General features: G+C 45.4%; 1 protein-coding gene across 3 annotated transcripts in view; it reads right to left on the bottom strand.

Moving 5' to 3' along the window:
• NDRG3 (NDRG family member 3) overlaps positions 1-21,678 on the bottom strand; it is a 61,939-nt gene that overhangs the window by 22,840 nt on the left and 17,421 nt on the right. For all 3 annotated transcript variants that reach the window (XM_032704862.1, XM_032704863.1, XM_032704861.1), the window contains 2 exons: positions 11,866-11,971; positions 7,929-7,964 (listed from right to left, as the gene is read on the bottom strand). In XM_032704862.1, the coding sequence (XP_032560753.1) occupies positions 7,929-7,964; positions 11,866-11,922 (93 nt within the window). In that variant the 5' untranslated portion in view covers positions 11,923-11,971. The remainder of the gene's footprint in view (positions 1-7,928; positions 7,965-11,865; positions 11,972-21,678) is intronic.

Below are 21,678 nucleotides of genomic sequence, written 5' to 3'. Positions count from 1 at the left end.
TTAGCTGCTGGTTCACCTAAGCAAAGGAAACTGCCTCTGCTGCTTTGCTGTAAGGTGGAGGAGATGCAGATTACTCAGGGCAGGCTTTCCCCTTTTCCAGTGACTCTGGCTACAGCTATTATTTACTTTACGTCATCTTTGCCAGTCTTGGCAAAGGTGAAAAACTGCACCGTGCTCCTGGGGCAACCTATCCCAGCTGTTAACTATGGAGGGACTGAAGCAGAGATTCCATTGTCTTGCTCTCAGCAGCAGCTGCCCTCAAATTTCTACACATTACTAAAACAACACCACAAACTATGCCTGCAGGATAAGAAAAAAATATTGTCAGACTGCAAAACACCCCCACCTGTTAACTCTTACCATTATAGTATCTCCAACCTCAAGGCAATTGGCAGGTAAGCGCTTCCCACCTCCTCTCTGTGCAAAACTATTTTGGAAATAGTAGAGCTGAAGGAGATGGCTGCATGGGAAGCAAGACTAAATCAGACCTAAAGCAACATCGTGAAGTAAATTATTCATTTCCATACACAGCAGAAATTTATTAATAGAAAACCCAATATGATCTATCCAAGCATGCAAACAGTTTCTGGTACTCTGTGTAATTGCATTAAGTCTTAAATTAGAGAAATTCTGGGTGAGAATTGAGAGCAGCAGTAGAACGAGGTACTCAATCTGATTACACAAACTCAAGAGCATCAGGAGACAAAGGTGCTGCTGTTGCTGTAACACAAACAAGCATTTGTGTGTGCCTGTTCCAAAGGCAGGTGACAGTGAAGGACAGACCCAGTGCCTCTCTGCGACCCTTGCTCATGCTTTGTGTCAGACAGCAAGAAAGAGCAAGTCACCTCCAAACACAGATTCTGCCAGAGAACAGACACTGGCTCTGCACTCAAAGGAACTCAAGTGAGATACAACAGAAGCATGGCTGGGTTTGTGCTCCCACAGCAGAGAACACGAACCCCTACAACCCCACAATGCTGAGACCAATAAGCAACTCATGACAACACCGACAGGTCTGAGCTGGAGCAAGATGCTCTCTCTGCTGCCCTGCCCACGTGTTCCAAGCAGCAGTTAAAGCTATAACTTCCTTGCACTCCAGTCAAGTATCCAGCGTCATGAGAAAGACACCCAGCACAGACGGAGGAATACATGCGTTAGGGTTAGATCCCCTCTTTCCCAGCTCAGGCAGGAAATTGGACCTCGTAGATCTGCACTGCTATTTTGAGTCAGCAGAGTATGAGACTGCAGCCTTCCCCATGGGCTGCAAACAGAACAGGCTGATGGCTCTGGCACTCCCCCATCCCTGGGCAGTGGGCTCAAGGTGCCACTACCTGCAGACACAGCCTTTGTAAATCCGAGGCCTCAAGGGAGATCTGAATGTGCTAATACACAGGTGAGTCTAAAATATTTTGTGTGACTGCCAGACCCCAGATCACCACAACTCCTCAAGGAATCCGTAAAGTAAGGCAAGGGCCACCTTTCCAGCTAAGGACAGTCCTCCTGCTGACACAATGTGCCAAACTGCATTTCAGCATCTTGCTGAAGACCATGAACATCTTCAAACCTCCTGAAGAACAGAAAGCAGGGCCATTTGTGTGTCTCCAAACCTTCCACATCCCCAGCAACTAGAAGTGAGCCTCACTGTGTTGAGATAAACCCAATACTGCAGTTACTCATTAGTCGCTGTGAAATACCATTAATGAGTGTTGCATAAAGGATGGAAACGGCTCAGCCACTGCCGCTGGAAAGGCACCATTCAAACCCCTTTCTCAACCTAAAGCACATACATCTGCTTTGCTCTAAGGACTCACTGACAAGAACATTAAAAGCACAGGAACTTCAAACATCACAGCTGCATAATCAGCCTCTTTGGCACACTGTTGCCACAGAATACAGAAAGCAAACATAATGCTTAAGTAAACCCCAAGGAAGGGTTGTGCACACATAGTTAAAAATAAGAACCATGTTTCAGTCCAAGTCCAGCTAGCTAAAACTTTCCAGAACTGAACACTGCAGTTTTACAGAAAACAGAGTTTTTAGATGGAAAATCAGTGATGGGAGGAATCAGAAGAAAAGCTTCCCAAGAAACAAAAATTTAAAAAATGTCCAAAATAAAAATCCATTTAAATAATTTTAGCTTGTTGTGATGTCAGGAGAAGTCAAAACCAGTACTTTAGTGGTGATGCTAGTTTTAATAAGATTAGGAGCATCATTAATTTAGCAGGCATTAAGTAAACTTGCTTTCTAGATCAAAACATCTTCTGTGTTGTAATTAATTTCACTCCAGCGCTTTGAACAAAAGAACTCGTTGTACAAACCAGAGGAACAACGGTCCTCAATATCCCAGCCCAAATGTTTCACTGCTGCTGAGAACAGCCCCAGTTATTCACACAGAGAAAGCAAACCCTTCCTCAGAGAGCTAACGTTCTATGTTATTTCATCACAATAAAGAGAAGATGCCTTAAAACACCTTGTATTCAACACCAGTGGGTAGCACTCACAAGCTGGCTTTAATTAAACAATGAACACAGTTTCAAGTCAACCTCTCCCACATCAGCAAATGCACGCGATGGGATATTTCAATAACCTCTCAACAGCAGATACCATCTCTGACTGCACAGCAAGCAAAAATAAAGCAAAGAGACTGGGCAAGAATAAGCAAACATTTAAAAATGCAGATTAAAAAGCTTCTGAAAGAACTCCTCCAAAACTGAATAATTAAAACGTGGTCTTATTGAACAGTGATACTTTAACTAAAAAAAAGTGCAAAAAATTCTTCATCGAGGCCTGTCATTAACTCTGCAAACATTGTGCTGTGTTTTACTCTGGACACAGGCAACTGAGTGACTGCATTTTCCATGAATGTCAGCAAGGCATCCAGCAAGCTTTTGTATTGGGAAGCTTTATTCCTTTCCTCCAAGGGTTTATGCATGCCTTGTCTTTTCTGTTTCTGATGAACCCTGTATGTCCTGCATTTACTTAGTCCCACCTCCTCCACCCATTGTTTGCTTTCTGCAAATATTCAGCCAAATCCCAAAACACCTCCACACCCCAAGGCCCCTTCTCCTGAAAGCCAAACACTTCTCTGCCTTCCTGCTGGTGGGAGGCAGCAGAGGGGAAGTGCCAGCTACACATGAGATCAAATGGCAGCTTATGTCAGACTGAAACATAATACAGGCTTATTTGGATAGTTTTACAAATATATCTGCATATTCCTTCATTTCTATTTAAAGCAAATCATCTGAAAAGAGGAGAGAGATTTAGGCTGAGACAGAACACCTACTTCTGAAGTCTGAAGAGGGTCTGGATAATAATAAAAGCCCAGGCACAGCTCTGTTAATGGCACAGGTCACCACACCATCTGTCCATCTGCAGCACAGACCGTTTATTCCACCATCTGCCCATGGACAGTGGAAAAAGCCAACCCTAGATTTCATTAGGGTTCATATAGCTTTCAAGTAAAATGTAGGTCTCAGATTTAGGTTAATACCTTTTAGTTCTGAGAATAACCTACATTCCTATTGATAAAGACCCCTAAGCCCCCACACTATCTCTCCATTTCATTTCCATTGCAGTTACCAGATTACGTGGCGTTGTTTAACTGATGCCAGGCAATCTGTTATATGTCAGGGTTAGCTGGGGTTGCTTGCAGATGTACAGCTTAGGAAAACCAGGGTAGCTCTATCTGGAAGTCAGTTGTACCAGAAAAGCCAAAAGCTTCCTCACACACAGTCACCTAGAGTAACAAATTTCAGAAGCAGGAGGATGCTTGTGCTGTTGACTTTGCCCAGATCTGATCCTGGCAAGTTATTTAAACATAAAACCAAACACATGAGGAAATGAATAGAAATTCCCAATGGCATTGCCCCTTTTCCCCAAAGGAAAGAAAGATCTTACAAACCTTAAATATACAAGTTACCTTGAAAAGTAACACATGCCAAAGCTGTACAGAAAACAGCGTGGGGAACCTGTATGCCTGGCACTACACACCTCCTGGAGTCAGTGACAGTGCTAATGACATGCTCCTGAGCTGGGATTAAACTAAACACTTCTCCCATTCGTAAGCATGGCCCAGCTGTAGAGAACATTTTGAAACCCCAGCTTCCAGCCAGAAGGCCGTCTAGAGGCACCACAAAACAAACAAACACTGAAGCTGGATGTTACTCCAGCTGTATCCAAGGCTAAACTCTGGCAGGGCATCAGTCAGTCCTGGCAGGAGCTGGGACATTGAGATTAGCTCAGCTGGTTAGAGCATGGTGCTAATAACACCAGAGGTGGTGGGTTCAGTACAGGCCATTCACTTCAGAGTTGGACTCAATGATCCTTGTGGGTCCTTCCAACTCAGAATATTCTATGAAATTCTGGGATGGACTTACAGCAAATGACCTCATAACCGAGGGCACAGAATAACACAGACTGAAATAAAACAGCACTCACTCCAATATGTCAAGATCTTATACTGGACCTGCACTGCCAACAGGGTTATCAACACTTCTAACAGAGTCTCACTTTTTCCTCACCACCCCCTTACCTCACCCCACTGCCTGCAGCCCTGCAAGCACAGCCCAGGATGCGGTCAGCCCCAGTCCAAGCTACAGCTTTGTCTCCATCTAAAACAGCTTCTTTTGAACTATTAGAAAAATAAAAAGGTCTGAAATGCAGGTCTCACGTCACTGATGCTGTGCTCTCATACTGCAAACACTGCATTGTGTAAGATAATCCATCCCACAAACCCTTTAATTTTTGCTTTAAACCCCATCAGGTCCCTTGCAGATGTTGTTGCTATTGGAAGTTGATTGGGAACTTCACTGCACTGTAACTGGAAACCATCTTCCAGTTATCAGCCTTCATCAGTCAGTTTGTGCCTGTTCTTGTCAAACTGAGATCCTCCCCAAGGCTCTTCTTCCCTGTGAAACTCAGGACAAATTAAACCCGTGCCTCAGTCTAGGGGCTTTTAAGTCTTTCTCTACACAACAGGATCTTCCTTCCTCTGAAATCCCTGGCAAACTTCTTTACTTTAAATTGCCCTGACACTGACTCAGTGTCACAGAGGCCTGGATATGCAGCCAGATGTGCTTTGCCAGATCAAAAAGCAGCAGTAATTTTTCACAGGACAAAACAATAGCTCGATGTCCCAGTGTAAGAACTGTTCCTGGTACTAGTAACTGAGGCAGATAACCCAAGGACCCAACACTCCATCTATCCTTGCTGGCAGATTTCAAATAGCGATTTAATCTAGCCCTTGGGGTATTTTCCAGGTAGGAGCAGAAGGGGGGGGGTGTCAAGCCAGGTGTGCCCTGAAAGTGCACCTTGTAGGGAGAGATGCTGGAGAAAGGTGAGGTTAGGACACTATTTACAGTCACAAGAGACACTGTATTAACATCTTGCTGAAAAAACCTGTATTCTAAATGAATTACCAAGAGGGCTCCCGGAAGGAACATCTCGCCTCCTGCCCAACTGTTGCCATGGCCACCAGCTCACTGCTGATCTACAGCAAAGCAGAGAAGCAACAAGCATGTCCTTCCAGGCCCAGCACTCCCCAGAGCCCCTCTCCCTGGCTGCAGCCCACTCAGCTCTTCCAAAGCTCAGCCCTGGGGAGGACAGGGAGCTGAGACAACAGCACTGAGTTCTGTGGGGCTTGCCCAGCTTCAAATCTGGGGCTCTGTTCAAAGAAGGGCACAGAGGCTTTGCTTATTGAGGGAAAGTGTAGAACCAAAAGGCAGCAGCCATTCACAGCTCTGTGACAGGGACTCCATCCCACCTTCCCACTCTGCTCCAGCTCCCAAGACCACGCTGCTCCCAGTCAGGCAGGGCAGGGGCACACCCAGAGCTTTGGTGGGTCAGTAGAGGATTGGCAGTGGAGGCCAATAAGCCCTGGCATCACATTCACATTCTTCCCAATCCTGGCAGACAGGCCACTGCAGGAAGTGCCTCTGCTATCTAACAGTTACTCAAAGGCATTGCACCTATTTTTACCCTTTACCCATCTGACCTGGGAGCACACTTCACCTCTAGAGGTGAGAGAGAAGATAAAGACAGATGGAGACATGATGGTACAGGAAAGTGTTTTGAAACCATTATCCTTTATTTCACAGAAAAATCATTGCTTAACACTGCTGCTGCTTCTCAGACAAGAAACAACATTTACAATGTGCTAAAATCAGTGATTTTTATAGTTTGAAGCTTTAAGATAATAACAAAACTCACAATGAATGGAGCTAAAGCAGTATAGTGGCATGTGTCTGCCCAAATGGGGGCTACTGTCAGTGATATCAAGAGAAGGAAAAAACACAAACTACCTTCATAGGACTATATTTATGACGTTCCTGTTCTGCAGAGGCTTGCAAGTGGTTTTCTGGAACAATCCCTTGCAGCCCCAAGGGCTGGGGACAGAGTGGCTGGAGAGCAGCCAGGCAGAAAGGGAGCTGGGAGTGTGGATTGACAGGAAGCTGAACAAGAGCCAGCAGTGTGCCCAGGGGGACAAGAGGGCCAATGGATCCTGGCCTGGCTCAGGAACAGTGTGGCAGCAGGAGCAGGGCAGTGATTCTGCCCCTGGACTCAGCGCTGGTGAGGCCACCCCTGGAGTGCTGTGTCCAGCTCTGGGCCCTGAGCTCAGGAAGGACATGGAGGGGCTGGAGCAGGTGCAGAGAAGAGCAACGAGGCTGGGGAAGGGACTGGAGCACAAGTGCTGGGAGGAGAGGCTGAGGGAGCTGGGGGTGTTCAGCCTGGAGGAGGTTCAGGGGAGACCTCCTGACTCTCTGCAACTCCCTGACAGGAGGGGGGAGCCAGGTGGGGGTTGGTCTCTTCTCCCAGGCAGTGATCAGTAAGACAAGAGGGCTGGGTCTTAAGCTGTGTCAGGGGAGGTTTAGGTTGGATATTAGGAAGAAATTCTTTACAGAGAGGGTAATCAGCCACTGGAATGGGCTGCCTAGGGAGGGGGTGGATTCTCCATCCCTGGAGGTGTTTAAGGTGAGACTGGATGTGGCATCAGTGCCATGGTCTGGGAACCACAGTGGGGTTGGATCAAGGGTTGGACTTGATGATCTCCGAGGTCCCTTCCAACCCGGCTGATTCTATGATTCTGTGATCTACATCAACAGACTTTTATTAAATCTAGCACATGGTATTGCAGCCCTACCCCCGCTGGTGTGCTCCAGCAGCACTGTGTGACCTGTACTGCACCGAGCAGAGCACTGCAGACACAGCAGCCTCCCATGACTGGAGAGAAGGAACAGCTGCTGGCTGCATATCCACACACTCAGTGAGAAGGCGGCAGGATAATCTGGCATGGAAAAAGAGCCTGTGCTCCACAAAATGCCCCACGAAATCTCAGAGCTGCGCTCCCCCATCATAGAGTGTGTCCTCTGTCTTTGATGCTGGTGGAGCAACAACTCCTCTGAAAGGATTATTCCTATGGCAACCAGAGCCACTGGGCTCATCTCTGCACCATCAATGAACTCCCGAAAACGACCATGGCTGTGTCAAGAGCCAGGCCCAGCAGAGCAGGGTGTTGTATCTTGGGCAGCTTGGTGACTTCCATCTCCTCTCAAGATAAATAGATAGAGCATGCAACCTCCTCCTTTCCCAGTTGATGAACCAGATGGGACATGACAGAGCTGAAGTTCCTCAGCATATTGACTTTTTCCAAGAAACTGCTTTTCAGGAGACCAGCCATCCTGCAAGATGTTGTGCAGCCTTGGCAGAGCAGTCCAGCTCTGCACCTTAGAACTCAGAAGAAACTGCTTGGCGTGAAAGGGTGAAGGGCAATTTCTGCCACTGGACATATTCCAGTTCTTATTGATTAAACCTTAACAGGAGCTAAAATTAAGATACAGATTTTTTTTTTCATCTCTCTCTCTCTCTCTCTCTCAACATTACTGCTGACTGGGAGTCTGTCAACCAATCCTTGTCTCCTACACGTGTCTTACCTGACAGTCGAAGTCCTGGAAGTTGCGAGCTGCATTCTGTTAATGAAAAACAGGAAAAAGAAAAAAGAGTTCAGCACAGTGCCCCAGAACACCCCCAACAACATCATGAAAGTTCCCCTCAGAGACCTCTGTTTTAGTACAGTTGAGCATGGCTGCAGTCAGGTCAGCAGCAAAATATGAGACTTGTACAAGTAAACCTCATGCAATTTCTGCCCATTTCTACACAGCAAAGTTATGGGGCTGTCCAGAGGCTGCCATCTAAGGGGAGCATCTGTGGGCACAGCTGAGAGCATTCGAGTAGGGACAGTGCACATAGAAAGGACCATGGCCAAAGCTGGCTGGGTATGGGTTGGGTTTTGTCTGGTCCTGCTGTTCATTAAGAATTTGGATGCAAAACTCTTGAAGGACTAACCCTGGGATCTCATGTAATAAGCACAGGAAAACAGGCCATGCAGTCACTGCCATGGGCATGGGATTGTTCCATGCACACACAGGGACCCTGCAAGCTACTGAAACCCCAGCACATGGGAACTGGGCTCAGCAGCTCACAACTGACTGCTCCCAGAGGGTGACCCACACATGCAGCTGAACACAGTCAGGACAGCACACATTTGGCACCCTGCAGGTTTGAGGGGCTGCAGGAACCTGTCTGCGTGCCCACACGCTTTGTTAACACTGTCTCTGACCATAGAGTAGGTTACACCACTGAGAGCTGTCAGCTGCTGAAAAGGCTGAGCAAATCACTTGAGATAGCATTACAGCTCATGTGTTTAAGGCATAGCTCCTTAGTACTAAAATTACAACTAGGATCACATATGCACAACAGAAACACTCCAAACATTTCTTCTGGCTGAGCACCCTCACTCCTCTCCATGTGTAAACACATGGCCCTGTTTTCCTCCCTGCAGGGCCTTGCCACATTAGCAAGAACAGAGGTTGCTACCTACATTCTCAGTTTGAGACATTTGAGATATCTGCAAATCTGTTTTAAGGATCCATTCCCCCCTTTCCCTGTCTGTGGTAAGTATTGAACCCCGTCAATGTTTTGAGCATAACATGGCAAAACCCACCAAATCCTCAGGATGTGGGAAAAGAAACTAAAAAGCAGCCCCTTCTTATTTCAGTTTGAGACACTGAAATTAATTGAAATTTCTGACACCACCACCAGGTCGTGAAGAAGGTCAATTCAGTCATCCAGTGCCACAGAGATTAAGGACTTTAAAAAACCTGTGGAGAGATGAGAAATTTCTGTACCCAGCACTGGATTTGGATGGTGCATGCTAAGTAAAGAAAAGGTTGATCTGAATTTGTACCGGAAAAAGCCTGAGATCCCCTGAGTGAGTAGAGAGGAAATGACACAGAGCAAGGAATGAAGGTCTGAACTGGGCTGCTTGTTGTCAGGGTGTACCATGAGGCACAAGCAGCATTAGGGCTGAAATGCCCTGACTCCTGCATACTTGATTTTAACACACCAAAAATCTGACTTTAAACCATTTATTCATTGTCTTGAGAAAGTTTAAGGCAAGTTTTCCACGCTGCACCTCAAAGCACAGAGCTAGCTGGGCCAACACAACCCAGCCTAAGGGCTGCCCATTCCACCTCCTGAATCTGGCTCTGGCATTTCAGTAACTTTTCACTGGGGCAGTCCTCTCTTTTTCTCTCTCCTTCTACTAAATGGGAACATTTGAAGTTCCTTTACTTCTCCAATATAAAGTCACTGCATTTTAGTGAGGCTGAATGAGGTGAACCAATATAGTGTATTTTACTTCCCTGCACTTGCTATCAGGCTTAAACTATTCACAAACAAAAATGTGTCTGTATTCTTTAAAAGTCAAGCTTGTAATTTTTTGCTGATTTGAGACAGAACATATCCAGGACTCAGTGGTCCCCAGTGTCATTACCTAGAGTTAGACAAGTGAACAAGATACGACCTGTTTCCATTTCCCAGGCAATTCCACTGTTTTGAGTATTAAGACACCAGAGCTCCGTCTCTGTGTACAGCAGCCTTTGTACCTGAAGAGTTCATGAGCACTCACCCATTAACACCTTAAGAGTTTTACTGTACTATTTCTGGCCATTAATCCATGCTGGCTCGAACTCCTACATCTAAAGTGGGTTGGTCAGTAAAAAATCTTAGTGAACTGCCAGCTCAATAGATTTTAGACTCTGATACGCTGCACAGAACAGCATGTTATGGCACCACACCCACATGCTCCATAAACTACGTCTAAAAAGCACACATGTATTATTTTAAGCTTGAAAACCTTACTAAGGGCTGGACCTTGGAGTTGGCCACTCCCTGAGGCCCTCCCTTTGTTAAAACAAAGTGCAAAAAGGAGAGCCTCAGCACACTTCTCTTCCCGGGCAGTACTGAGGATGGTTCTGGAGCACTGTCTTTTTCCCTACTGAGGTATATACTATACTTTCTGTATGTTCAAAACCAAGTCAAGGAAAGCAAGTATCGCTCAATATGTGCCCTTCTGTGTGCCGGTTACCACCACTGGGTGTTCTGTTCTGATGAGCACACTGCATTTGAACCAGAACTCACACCACAGCCAGGACTGGATGGCACTGACCAGGCCAGACTTGACAGAGAAACTGAAACTTATAAAGTGAAAACCACTGTTTTGGCATGCTGCAATACCTCCTACTTAGGTCAGCTGACTGAAGCAAGGGCAATCTACCCTCTTGAATTCAAACATGGAAAATCCCAGGAGAATCATGAGCAAGATCTGGGGCACTGCATTTAGGAAGCTTGTCTTCTGTAAATGTTTAATTCTTGTTTTGAAACCACAAACTGTTCTCAAGGCCTGTATTTTAGCTGCTGGTCTACACTGATTTTGTACTTCCCAGACTCACATTCCAGGAAACATTTTAAACAATTGAGTTGAGGAAGCCTAGCAGTCAGCACTACTCTGTCAGAACAGGTAGCTGGACTGCAGAGTTCAGCTGAATTTTTAGATTTCACAGGTACTAAACAGATATGCTAGAACACTAGAGAAATGAGGAAAAACTAATCAGTACAGACTAAAACACAGCAGAATTTCAGAGATTTCACTCATTTTGTGGCAGACAGCCCAGTCTCCTACAGGCACACAGTGAGTGGACAAAGCACCACAGCCCTTTGGCAGCACAAGCCAGTTCTTGATGATGCCATTAAACAGCAAAGCCTTGGGAACTGCTTCCCATACCACTGGGCTTGGCTGTGAGCTATGGAAAGTGACCCAACTGCATTGCTCATAATCACAGTTTGCAGGTGCAAGATGCTAGATCTTGTTGGGATGCCTGTAATGACTTAGGCACTCAGAACGACAGTTTGTGGCAGAATCCAGGGAGGCCAGGGCTCTCCTAAAGCCTAGATGGCTCTTCTCCAGCCCACAAAAGAGAAAGATTTAAACAGCTGCTGCAATACGATGATTTTCAGAAGTCTCAGTATTGGATGAATCTGGACTGCTCTAGCTGAGCTCTGGAGACATTAAAAGGAAACAGCTCTCCATTACTAAATCCAGGGAGACGGGGCTGGTTTGGGTGTCAAAACACTAAAGGATAATTTAAGACAAAATATTTTAAACAAAAAAAAGAAAGAAGAAAATAGGATACAATAATCCAAAGTTCCTCTAACAAGGAGAAACTTATTAGAGGTTCTATAGCTACGTCAGGTCAGGAATGGGATCACCTTCCCATTTTCTGCCCAGCCTTTGTAAATCCTCACTACAGGCATGACATACTGTTTGGCCAGGACTCCAAACTTACCTGAACTGTGGTGGTCTGTCATTCCCTGAGACTTTGGAAGAGTGTGTGGCGGTAAATTACCAGAGTGGGATTTTTCAGTACTTCAGATACTTTAAGCTGTAAACAACTTCTGGCAATCAGGGCTCCTCCCCAGACACAAAGTCAGCCTGAGTACACTGTAAGAACAAAGCAGCAGCTGCATTACCTTGTCATTCAGGAGCGGTTTGATCTCTGTCAGCTGAACATCCTGCAGTTCATCCATGGTGCTGGAACTGAAGCCAATTAATCCTCAGAGCAGCAAATGGGTGATTCTGAAACAAAGACATACTGTTAGAAACAGCATTACAAGTGAGGCTAGTCAAGGAAAGCTTTCAGATTTTTTCATTAGACTTGTCTGTGCTCCAAATGAAGCCTGCAAGAAGCTGGTTCTTGGTGCAACACAAGGCACCTGTAAGTGCAGAAGGTAAACCCAATCGTGCTCACACTGTGTCAGTCTCCTTACTCCTTGTCCTGCCCACAGAAAGTTGTTCCTGAAAGCTCAGGCCTTTCTACTGAGAAAGTCTGAATCCATTTCCATGCTGGTACTTCAGCCATAGTGTGTCTGGAAGTGAACTGGACATTACTTGATCAGCTGAGTGAAAAACTGTGTTCAGTGACATCCCCCTGCCACGACCAACAGACCTGAACCCCAGTGTCCTGCCACCAAAAGCAAGGCTCTGCTGTATCCACAAGACACGCAGCCAAAACTAAATCCACACATGGGAGACAGAAGTGTGAAGATCCAAGCTCACTGGCAGAACAGCCCAGAACCCGGGGCAGCCCCTGCAGCAGGTGGGATATTGTTACACCCTGAGCCCGCTCGGTGGGTTTTCAAAGGGCTTAGGTACTTAGATTCCCTCTGGCAGCACACAGGAGAAAACAACAAAGTTCTCATGAGGCTGAATAACAAATTTTACTTGCAAACTTTAGAATGTTAAGGTAGAATAAGGTACTTGGCAAATTTTAAAGCAACATCCAGTCAAAGAAAGGCACTTCACAAAGCATTGACTTAGCAAGCTCCAACTCAACCAAGTTTAAGTTATCCAGATTTCGAGAAGAGGAAGTTAGGAGAAGAGAGAGGGAGAGAGAGAGAGAAAGGAAAATGAGAGCGAAAGATGACCAGTCACCACCTTGGACTCAATGAGATCTCAGGTGCTGTCAGGTCCAAGGCAGTGGGACACGCCAGCACCACACCTGTGCCACTGCTTTTATCTGCTCTGATCTCCCAGGGCCCTCCCCAGGTGTGGCTTTTGGGGTGCCAGTGGCTTGGTAACCATTCTGGGATTGGACCAGAGGCTCCAGTGGGTGGGATGTGGAGCACAGACCACCCCACCTACACAGAACTTGTCCTACTCCCCTCACCTTAGTTGCTGTTTTTAGTCAGTAATCATTTCTCCAATCTCCTACAGATATAAAAATGGTCCCCAGATATGGCTGGTCCAGTGGAATATGTGCAGGTAACACTGTTAACTGGGCAGCCCAAACAATCAGATGGTGCAAAGTCAGCAAAGGGAAGAAAAAAGTATAATCAACAGTATGTGAGGCTGCCATATGTCTGTGAGAAATCGCTGCTGCCACGGAGCCAGAGGAGAAATCTTCCAGCATAAATACAGCAGTAAGGATGTAGGAAAATATGGCTGAGTTTACCAGGGATTTAATTACTCCTCTGGAGGCTCTAGCTGTGTTTCTACACAGAAGAATTTCTAGAGCAAGCAGTTGCAGCAATATGAAGACGGCTCTGGCAGGAGACGGTCATGCCGGATGGTGTAGGTTATCTGGCTGTTCAGGAAAATTGCACCTATTACTGCAGATGGCATAAAAGAAGTCACAAACAGAATGAAGCATGTGGTGGACTTCCTGGGCACCAGCTGAGTGTGCTAGGAAAAGTCTCTTGAGTACTGTCAGGAACAAAATTCTTTGTCCAAGATATTATAGGCTACTAATCACAGAAGAAAAAAAGTGGAAAAAGAACACGTGTGTTCCCCAGCCACCTTAATTCCACACAAACATGTCCTGCCCTGGGAAGAAGCAGTTCCCTTCACCCCAAATACTGTGCAAAGCTGCACCCTTTGTGCCAGGACTAACTAACACTGGTGTGGCTGAAGCCAGTCTGGCACAAAACAAATGGAAACAAAATGCCTTTTCCCTCTGAAAATCAGCCATAGCAATTTCCCTCTCTTTTATGTCCTTGGCTTTGGGAAACTTTAAATTACTCTTCCTTTTCAGCTTTTTTGCCATAAAAGATACCAGTTGGGAGAGTTTCAAGAAATCAGTTAATCTAGAGGTAACAACTCCTTACCTCACAATGAATCTTTACTCAGAAGAGGAGTAAGAGTAATTTCCTCTGTAAGCCCCAGAGGAACACTGGTTACTATCTTTCTGATAAGATATTATGGAATAAAAAAAATAATTCTGCTAAGGAATTACAACTTCCATATACACTGGGGCTGATTAAGAGCTCGGCATCTACTAGGTTCTCTCGAAAACAGCATCCCATGAGGTTACAGACATAAAAGGAGTTTCACACAAGCATCACAAAGCTTATCTGCAGATAAGCTGCAGACAGTACCAGAATGACCACCTTCACCTTATTATCTGGAGACTGTATCCCTTCTCTTAGGCTCCTCTGAAAAGACACCTGCTGGGCCCCATGGCAGGCAGGAATGTGATGCTTATTCTTGGGGTCACCCAAGAGACCAAGAAGTTGTCCTCTCTCCAAAGGGATTAAAAAGCTGTGCACACACAAGCCACCTTTCTCTGTGGGTTTTTATACACCAGGGATTGGTAAGTTCCTGAGCCTTAGGCTCACACCTTGCCTTTTTGCCTAAACCACAGTCTACAGGGAAGCAGGGCATCTAATAACCCCTCTCTGCCGAGCTCTGACTGACCAAAGAACACGTCAGAGCACCAATTGCTCTGCATTAGATTGCTCAAAGATACTTTTGCCAAAGACTTGAAGATATTTCTCCTAGTTTTCCCCTGGCTATACAAAGAGCAACAGCTCCCAGAGAGCCCTGGGAGGCATCCCGCATAAACCTGCCCAGGGACACCATTTGCTGTCAGTGTGAGGAGGTCCATGAAGTGTACAAAGCCTAGAGAGGCAGAGATATACATTCTGTAAATCCCATGCACTACTATGTTCATAATTTATAATATGAGAAGAATAAAAACTTAAGTAGGGCTTCAAAGCAAGGATTGTCAAATGCTTATATCTCATCAGCTCTGATTTCATACTTGGTCTCTAGATTCAATTACAGTGCACACAGTAAACAGCATCACTCTGAAATTAATCTGATGTTTATCTTCCTGGTTCACTATTGCTCCAAATAGTGCCTCAGGGGAAGGGGTGTCTCCCGGGCAAACTCCTATGGCACTGCCCATAATGGGCACTGCTTGTTGCCCCTTCTTAAAGCGAGCTGGGCAGCAGGAAAAAAGGCTGGTGAGCTGAGAATTACTCAACACTTCCTTGAGAGAGAAGAGACAACCTTACCACTAGCTGGGCTCAAACAGCTGGGAAAACTTCTGTAGGGGAGTTCACAGAGGAGTAAGAGACCTGCTAGGCAATGAGCCTGCAGCACAGTCAGCCAGGGAGCTCCTCTGCTCTCTCACCCAGGAGCAAGGCCTCCGAAGGGACCGGAGAGAGCCCAATGCTGAGGGGAGCCAGGAAGCCACTGAACATTGCTGAACTGAGATTAAATCACACAGAAAGATCAAACCTACACAGCCTCAAAAGGGCCAGACGGTGAATTTTTTTCCTAAACATTTTGAATCTAAATCTATTCATCTAGCAAATTTGATTTTTTTTCTCCTTTCCTGGAAACTTAAAGCTTTTTGGCGGTTTTTTGAAGGAAAAGGTACAGGTGGTCCCCATCACTGCTTGCAAGCAGCTTTTTTTAGCTTGCTGAACCAGCTCTTCCCAATCCACTCGTTTGGGAGCTCTCCACAAAAACGGCTGTCACAGCCTCAGGATGTCATTTCCATCCGTTCAGAGGATATTCTGTAGGTAGATGCATGCACTTTTCTCTTCCCAAGGTCTTAGCAAGTTCAGTATGATTGCCCTGGACTGAATCTGCGTAACTTATGATCACAGCACAAGATCTGACTCGCTCTACGGGACTATTTGCCACAACTTCAGGCAAGCACCCTGCTATGCCAACAGCAACACACCTTTTGGTTTGAGACATGGCAAAGGGGCACATTTGAGCAAAAGAGAATGCTATGTAGCAGAGAGACCTTGTAAAGCACATCTCCAAGTGCAGAGGCAAAGGGAAGGGTGGGATGTTGTTGATCTGGGGCTATTCTCTGCTCCAACTGTGTTAAAGACTCCTTGTAAAAGCTCTGCAGACATGTCTGCCCAGGAAACAATCAAATTCCTCCCTCCACTCCTCCTGTTATTTAAAGAGACATACATGTCATTTCATAAGCTGACACAACAAAGCAGCATAAATATTCATAGCACTCAAAAGAGTTCTGTAGAAGACAGACTACAGGCAAAGCAAAAGGTTTGCGTGGAACGATCCCTGTATAAATCATGCATTTTTTCTATAAACGTTCCTGTACCACCTGTTTTGTAAGTATTCCTCTTGCCTCTATTTATATATTACTATAAATACACTCAAATCCCCCAGCTGACACCATCCATCCCTTTCCAAAGGTTTCCTGAAGGCTGGAGTAGACTCTATTCTCTTTGAAAATCAGTAAGACAAGAATCCAGGTGAGATGTGGTGAATCATTAAGCATGGAGATTAGAATCAGGGTAGAAGACAAGGCTACAAAAAACCAAGGCTGGTGAGCCTCAGAAAGGAAGTACCTACCTATAAACAAGATCTGAAATCCGTGTTTGTGTGCTTACTCCAAGATAAGGCTGCTCTCAATTTACATAATTTCAATATACAAAGGAAGAAGTTGCAGTAAAGTGAGTTCAGTAAGTCGAGAGCACGAGTCCTACAGACCTGAGCATGAAACCACATCATCTGCAGGGACCAAGGCTCCAGGTCCTGGTCACTGAGGCTCTGGCACAACTGCTTCCCACAGGGTTGGGAACTGCAAGAGCTGCATCTTGACTTCAGCTGTTTTCTTATGGGGCTGCAATCTCCCCACACTGCTAAGGAACTCAGTGCAACAAAACCTTGCATTCAGAGGCTAAAAATTCTTGTTTGTTCATCTCAACTTGAATACAGCTTCTAATTTGTTACCTCCATAGCCTGCTATACTCCTGCTTTGTATGTTAACCACACTGGGGCAAAATCACACCCATCAGTGATCAAGCTATGCTACCAAAAACATGCACTCCCTCGCTGGGCAGCCCAGCACAGGCCATCTGAAGCAGGTCCTCTCTAGGGACTGATGGCACTTACAGCCATGACAATCCAAGTTATGTTCCTGAGAACCACCCTCCGACACAGCCGCCCACTTCTAAGGAGATGGAAAGCAGAAATGCTGCTCCTGGTATGCAAAGGAAGATGTGAACAAACCCAAGATTTGCAGCCCATGCCAGAACTCAAATACTCTACCCACCGCCTGCATGTTTGCTGCTCAGGCATTTCTCCAGCCGTGTGTGCTGTGCAGCTCTCCACAGCAACTTTCTCCTTCTTCATAGGCGGATTCCCACTTTCTGTGCCTTCCGTGCTTTGCTCTCACACACAGGAAGACCAGCTGCCTGCCAGGGCTCCTGAGCCTGGCTGGGCAGACTGCAGCCTTGGCACACAGATCTCAGCTAAGTTTCATTTATGGGCCTTGAGACCCTTGGGCATTCCTGTTGTGTTGCTCCTCAGCCCTCTGCAAGCCTCTGGGCAGCAGTGTGCTTCTCAAAACCTGCACGGGCTACTCTGTTTTCTACACTAAAATGCTAGCTGACATTGTAAACTTCCAGCAAAACAGGCAAAAGATCCAAATTCCCTTTAAAAATATTTTCCTAGGTTATGCACTTTGCATTCCAGCTCATATATTTCTGGGAATGCACCACATGGCATTCCATCTCCAAGACAAACCGTGTGCCTGCAGAGGAACTCTGTTCTGCTTCACTAGTGCAGTGCCAGCTCCCACACTTGAGCAACAGCAGCTTCCTAACCCACCATGCTTTTACCTCCCTGAAATCTGGGCTACATCTAGGACAGAAATGCCAGCTGGTAAATATAATTTCTAAGGAGCTTAAACAAGACCTACATCTAACAATGGCTTTGTAAAGAAAAGGTCCGTGCCCAGCTTAATTCTGGAGGAGTCCAATTCTAACTAAAACCAGTGTCACACTGTCACGGGTGTAACTGAGCTCAGCAAGCAGGACACCATCCCTGCTGACCATCTGAATTAACAGGCAACAACTACAGGGCTGATTAGGCAAGAATACTGCAAAGTCTTCAAATTGTTTTGCATTACCTTGACCAGTACCCATGAGAACACTGACCCACGTACTGCCCTGTACAGGACAGTCCCAGAAGTTTCAGAGAGGGGACACGCCAGGATATAAACTGGTACGAGAAATTTCCCGATGAAAATGATGCAAACTACTGTCTTTGAAAGAGCCTTTTCTGGTCATGGCTCTTTCAAACAACCTTGCAGCATTTCCCTGAATAAGCTGTTCCACCAAAAGCAAATGAAATAAGCAGTGGCTGCTACCATCAGTCATGTGATTCACATGATGTCCCATGTCCCCTTCATGTCCACTGGCATCACCCTAAAGCAGCACCCACATTACCCAGCGTCAGAGTTTGCACAGCTCAAACTAAACCACAGACCATTTTTACCAGTTTCATGGCAAAGGACATGCTCAAATGAATCTGTTCAAGGACTCTTTCACCTCTACTGAGCCACCTGCTTTCACTACCCCTGCAGTTCAGGAGGTGGCAGCAGGCACGGGTGAGGGCTTTCGAAGGTTTTGGTTGGATGTTTGTCCAAACCAAAACATCTGTAGCTCTTCATCAGCTCTGTAACCACCACAGCCACTGCAGCTTCTCCACATGCCATCTCCTCTCTGTCCCTCTCTCCCCCCCTTTGAGCTCTCACCTGCAGAGGCACTCACTCTTTGTACCTGACCTCACTTGCTCCCCAGCACTCACTCTCCGGGAAATGCTCTCTTCAGCAGCAACCTACTCTTAAGCAGCTTATGCTGAAATTTGACTGCTTTCCACCAGACCCTTCACTTTCCTCTGCAGTTTGACTTTCAAGCTTGTTTCTGCTTCATTTCAGCCATGCTTCCTACTGACAGTGCATTTTTACATTTTAAGTGAAAAAAATTAACCAAATGTGAATACATACTGCACTGAGCAAAGCAAAGTGTTCCAGGGCCAAAGTGGGTTGGAAAATCCGTTTAATGAGGATTTAACAATAATTTTTATCATGAAACAGCACATTTCAATTTACTGAAATTTAATGTTGATTTTGCATTTTATTTATCTTATTGAAAAAGTTGCATTTTCACTGGTTACCAAACGTTAAATTGCAGTGATCCAAGACCAGGTTGGACGGGGCTTGGGGCAACCTGATCTAGTGGAAAGTGTCGCTGCCAGTGGCAGGGGGTCAGAACTGGATGATTTTAAGGTCCCTTCCAACCCAAACCATTCCATAATATAACCATTACACTCAACTGAGCCTTCTTGCTGCGTGGGAGGAACCACCATTTAAGTTATTGTATAGCTAAACAAGCAATTAGTCAGACCTCGGTTTTTGTATTTTGTAATGCAATTTTGATTGATATTTTTAGTTCATTTGTGTGAGGTGCTACTGGGATGGAAGAAGAATACTGAGATCAAATGCATAAGAAAAAAAATCTGTACAGCAACTTTCATTTAATTTTTTTGTGCTCACTCATATATATAAATTGTACAACCTAAATCCAATGTCATAACATATATTCACCAGTGAAGAAATAGCATCCAGTAGTTTTGGTCACATCTCTTGGCATGTGCAGTGTAATGTAGTGCAGTCTGGATAAACCAAACTTAAAAATCATCACAGACATGTGAAAAGCTCAAGAACAAACAGTTCTGCTCCTCAGCAGCTAAGAAGACATAAATGCTTCTGGGTTCGGCTCATTCAGGTAACGAACAGCCTTTCACTGTGCTCTGTATGTTATACATCTAAACCACTTCTAGCTTCGCAGAGCAAACCCAAACTGTTCTTCTTACTTCATTCAAACTTGAATAAATGAATTTTGGTCATCAGAAAGTAGCATACTTGCAGGCAAAAGCTGATCAAACATTTCAGCATCTCCAATTCCAAGTTATATACCCTGGTGGACACGGGAGAGACCTTAAGTTTTATCACAGCAAACATATATTGTTTAGTATTAAATAATGATGGGTATTGAATATAAGAATACCAATGTACACAGAAGACAGACGTAAGTCTCAGGATGCAGTTTCATCTGCTCTAGCTACAAACTGCTTGCAAAAGGGGCATTCAAGGGACTGATATAAATTTTAAGAACACATATACATTGTATAAAAAACAAATTGCTAAAATAAGATTTTTATTATACGGGTTTTTCTCCTTCCTCCTCAATAATAAAATTTTCCCCTTATGCATGCAGCACTGCTCCTTGAGCTTCAGCGAACAAGCTCTTTCAGTTTGGCCCACCCTGTGCCACCTGAAGGACAGTCTGAAGTATCAGTGCCATTACTTCAAACCCACTGCAACTGCTGTACAGCTGTCCCATCATTTCCAGTCTGTGAATTCACTTCCAAGCAGAAAACATCCTTGTGTCAGGCTGAATTATATCCCCGTCCTGAGGCAGCTGGCCAGGAGAAACAACTCTGGTTAGCACAGTTAAAACCAGTAACAGAAACAGGACAACTCAGAATCAATTCGTGAGGAAATTTAATTATTCACTTAATACAATTGTGGGTTGCTGCCAAAAGGGATGCTCCTGTCCTCCTGTGCCAGCCAGCACTTCCTTCCTCTCCTTCCCTTGCACCAGGCCAATGATTATGTAATAATCTGGCAAATCAGATCTGCTCACTCCCTTCCTCAAGTGTTTTTGCAAGACTAGCTTTCACTTGGATCAGTGAACTGACTGATGAAAAAGCTCCTTCAGTTCCTTGTGTGCCACCTTTTTTCTAAATCTGTCAACTACAAAGACCTTGATTTGAGGTTTGATTGTAAGAAACCAGGTGTTTGGGCAGCGTTAGCTCTTCAGCTGAATCAGAGCAGATACTGTACGTTCTCACTATGCTGCCAGAGGATATGCGGGGTCTGCACTTAGCCTCTAATTCATTTAGATAGAGTGGATACAGAACAGAACTCTGAGTTGCCTTGTTGTAAGGTATTATTTCAGGACATAGAGGAACTAAAGTTTCACCTGACAGCCTCTGAAAAGGAACATCAGACCCTTCAGCTCTCTACTCTGCTCTGTCCCCTTGTAGGCAGAACCCAATCCCTGCCTCAGGCAATGTCTGGAATGCTTGACTGTAACATGAGCAGACTTAATGCAGACTGTTTGCCAGGCTACCTTTCTGCTGCTTTAGTGAGCTGAAGGAGCCTGTCAGACAATCACATGAACATCAGAACAAGCTCATGTCACGAGGACCAGACATGTAATGAGCTCTGGAGTCATCTCCAACTCCTGCAGTCTAAGCTGAGGATCATGTATATCAGAGTAGGCAAATATACAAATAAAGCAGTTAACTCAGTACAGTCTTCATGGTGCTCCCTGGATACAGATAAGCAGGGCTGTAAATGAACACCTAAGTATGCATCAACATGGGCATTCATGTTATAAGTTCCTGAAATGGATAGAAGCCTTTTGATAAAACAGGTCATAATGTCTTATTTCAGAGAGGGTAGAAACATCCCTGGAAGTGTCCAAGACCAGGATGGACAGGGCTTGGAGCAACCTGGTGCAGTGGAAGGTGTCCCTGTCTGTGGCAGGGGGGTTGGAATGAGATATTTGAAGTCCCTTCCAACTGAAACCAGTCTGTGAGTCTGTGATGCAGCAATGAACCACATTTTCTTTCAGCCACTGTGAGCACCCTCCCTTAGGAGT

Source organism: Chiroxiphia lanceolata, chromosome 17 (genome assembly GCF_009829145.1).
Source record: "Chiroxiphia lanceolata isolate bChiLan1 chromosome 17, bChiLan1.pri, whole genome shotgun sequence".
Classification (NCBI taxonomy): Eukaryota; Metazoa; Chordata; class Aves; order Passeriformes; family Pipridae; genus Chiroxiphia; species Chiroxiphia lanceolata.
The sequence above is the reverse complement of the archived record's forward strand: the minus strand, read 5'-3'. Positions and strand labels throughout refer to the sequence as shown.